Genomic DNA, 2,500 nt, shown 5'->3' on the forward strand with positions numbered 1-2,500 from the left:
ACGTCACTGGATTCTTAGTAAACTCTCAGCTTGGTGAGTCTCCGTGGCTGAGGGGAAATAGTGTGAATGTTTCTGCAGAAACAGATCCTTTCTGAGAGGAGATTGCTTGGACAAGGGTGACACCATCTTTTTAATGATATATCATGGAAATGTACTGTATGTGCAGCAGAGTAGATTACATTGGCTTAGGCAGTAGCTGTTCCTAAAGCATAACACATATTAGAAGAGCTGCCTGGCTGAGATAATGCCAAGGAGCCCAACTATCCCTAAACCATTTAGTCTGGAGGGCTGAATCAGCGGAGGATTGTACACAGCTTTTCTGCGGTGACGACTCCTCTCTTTGTCACTTTACAGGCCTCTAATGTGTCCCTGCTGACTGCCATTGAGAATTAACAGGCAATTAAATTGCGCCACTCTGTTCATTTGACGAGGTAATCGCTTTAAAGCTACAGGAGGGAGTGCTTTACAAACCAGGACGTCCAATTTGTCTTGAGCCATCACAGGGTCATAAAGAATTTGCACAGGATCGGATCAGGCTCGACCCCTGACCTTGGTGGTGAGGGGTCGAGACTGATCGTGTTTTTTTTTAATGCAGCAGGTTACTGTTGTATATGATCTGTGAACTGATATGTAACATCTGAAACAATAGCAGTCTTTTTTACTTGGAGTGGGGAGAGGTTGGGGGTTGGGGGGGGGTGTCTTCTGAGCAATCAAGACAGAGGACTTGATGGACATTTGGTCCGACAAGTATTATCTCAAAAATCCCAGTTTGCCTTCTGTCCACTTAGAGAGAAAATCAGAAGAGAGAGAGAGAGAGAGAGAGAGAGAGAGAGAGAGAGAGAGAGAAAGAGGGAATGACAGAGGAAAAGACAGATGGAGGTAGTGTGAAGCAGAAGAGGGAGGGGAGCATGCAGCACTGCATGCTGTTTCTGTTTACTCCAGAGAATGAGAGAGAGGGAGAGAGGGAGAGAGAGAGAGAGAGAGAGAGAGAGAGAGAGAGCATCATTGTGAATAAGGGGGTGTCGGGGAGTGATGTTGAAATCCAGTGAGTGAGGGGAGGAAACTATCTTATTTTGGCCATGGCATCCAGCTTACTCTGAGCTGAGCACGCACAAGAGAGAGAGAGAGTGTATGTGTGTGTGTGTGTGTGTGTGTGTGTGTGTGTGTGTGTGTGTGTGTGTGTGTGTGTGTGTGTGAGAGAGAGAGAGAGAGAGTTGAAATGACGGGGAGGAAAATCAGAAAAGGTTGGAGAATGCGAATGGAAAAGGCTCTTCTGATGGAAAATCCATAAAGAAATGTGAGGAGAAGAGAGGAAAAACTCAATCCTGCCATTTGGGCACAAAAAGACTGGGGAAACGAACAGAGAGTAGCAGAGAGAGAGAGAGAGAGAGAGAGAGAGAGAGAGAGAGAGAGAGAGAGAGAGAGAGAGAGTCCTATCAAGAGGAGCAGACGGATATGTGGAGGGAAGGAGGGAGCAGAGAATAAAAAAGATAGAGAGAGAAGAAGAAGGGGAGGGAGGTGTGATCCCGGGGCTAAGGGAGGGGGAGGGATGGAAATAAGGGTTGAAAAAAAAGACAAAGAGAGAGAATGACTGAGGGTTGTGTGTGAGATGTGTCATGGGGGGAAATAAGTAAGAAGAGGGCTTGAGAGACAGGAGAGAGAGAATAAGAGAGAGAAATGAGAGAGAGAGAGAGAGAGAGAGACAGAGAGAGAGAGAGAGAGAGAGAGAGAGAGAGAGAGAGAGAGAGGGGTGTCAGGAGAGAGAAGAGGGATGAGGAGGGCTTGTGAGATTTCAAACAAGGGATAGAGAGATAAAGAGAGAGGAGAGGAAGAGTGATAGACTGACAGAAAAAAGGGAGGAGAAAAGGGAATGAGAGTATGTGTGTGTGAGAGAGAGAGAGAGAGAGAGAGTGAGAGAGAGAGGGAGAGAGAGAGAGAGAGAGAGTGAGAGAGAGAGGGAGAGAGAGAGAGAGAGAGAGAGTGAGAGAGAGAGAGAGAGCACGGAGGCCGTCTTTGAGTGTAGAGCACGTGTGTGGCTGGTGCTGAGAGAGAGAGAAAGGGAGGAGGGAGGGACGAGAGAGAGGGAGGGAGGGAGGGAGAGAGAGAGGGAGGGAGGGAGAGAGAGAGGGAGGGGGTGAGGTATTTAAGCGGCGGAGCAGGACAGCACAGGCAGGCTCTGAACTCCTAGAGTGTGACGGGAGAGACGAGAGGAGAGGAGAAGAGAAGAAACAGAGCTGTGGGAAACGGACAGGCGCGCACAGGCACACTCTTACACTCACGCACACACACACACACACACACACACACAAACACACACACACATTCTCTCACTCGCGCAGACGCTCGCACACACTCACTCACCCACCTGCAGGACTTCCTCCAAAACTTGACCTCCGGACGCCCCCCCCTCCCCCTTCCTCCGGCTGGGCTCTGCTCGAGGGACTCTACCTGACCTGAGACTCCTTCTGCCCTCACACCTCCTCATCCCTCCCAAGCCTTG

At 49.4% G+C, this 2,500-nt stretch overlaps 1 protein-coding gene across 1 annotated transcript in view; it reads left to right on the forward strand.

The window, feature by feature from the left end:
* Positions 1-1,219: 1,219 nt before the first annotated feature.
* reln (reelin) overlaps positions 1,220-2,500 on the forward strand; it is a 132,458-nt gene continuing 131,177 nt past the window's right edge. The window contains 1 exon segment of the mRNA XM_048256128.1: positions 1,220-1,244. Within this exon segment, the coding sequence (XP_048112085.1) occupies positions 1,220-1,244 (25 nt within the window).

Source organism: Alosa alosa, chromosome 11 (genome assembly GCF_017589495.1).
Source record: "Alosa alosa isolate M-15738 ecotype Scorff River chromosome 11, AALO_Geno_1.1, whole genome shotgun sequence".
Classification (NCBI taxonomy): Eukaryota; Metazoa; Chordata; class Actinopteri; order Clupeiformes; family Clupeidae; genus Alosa; species Alosa alosa.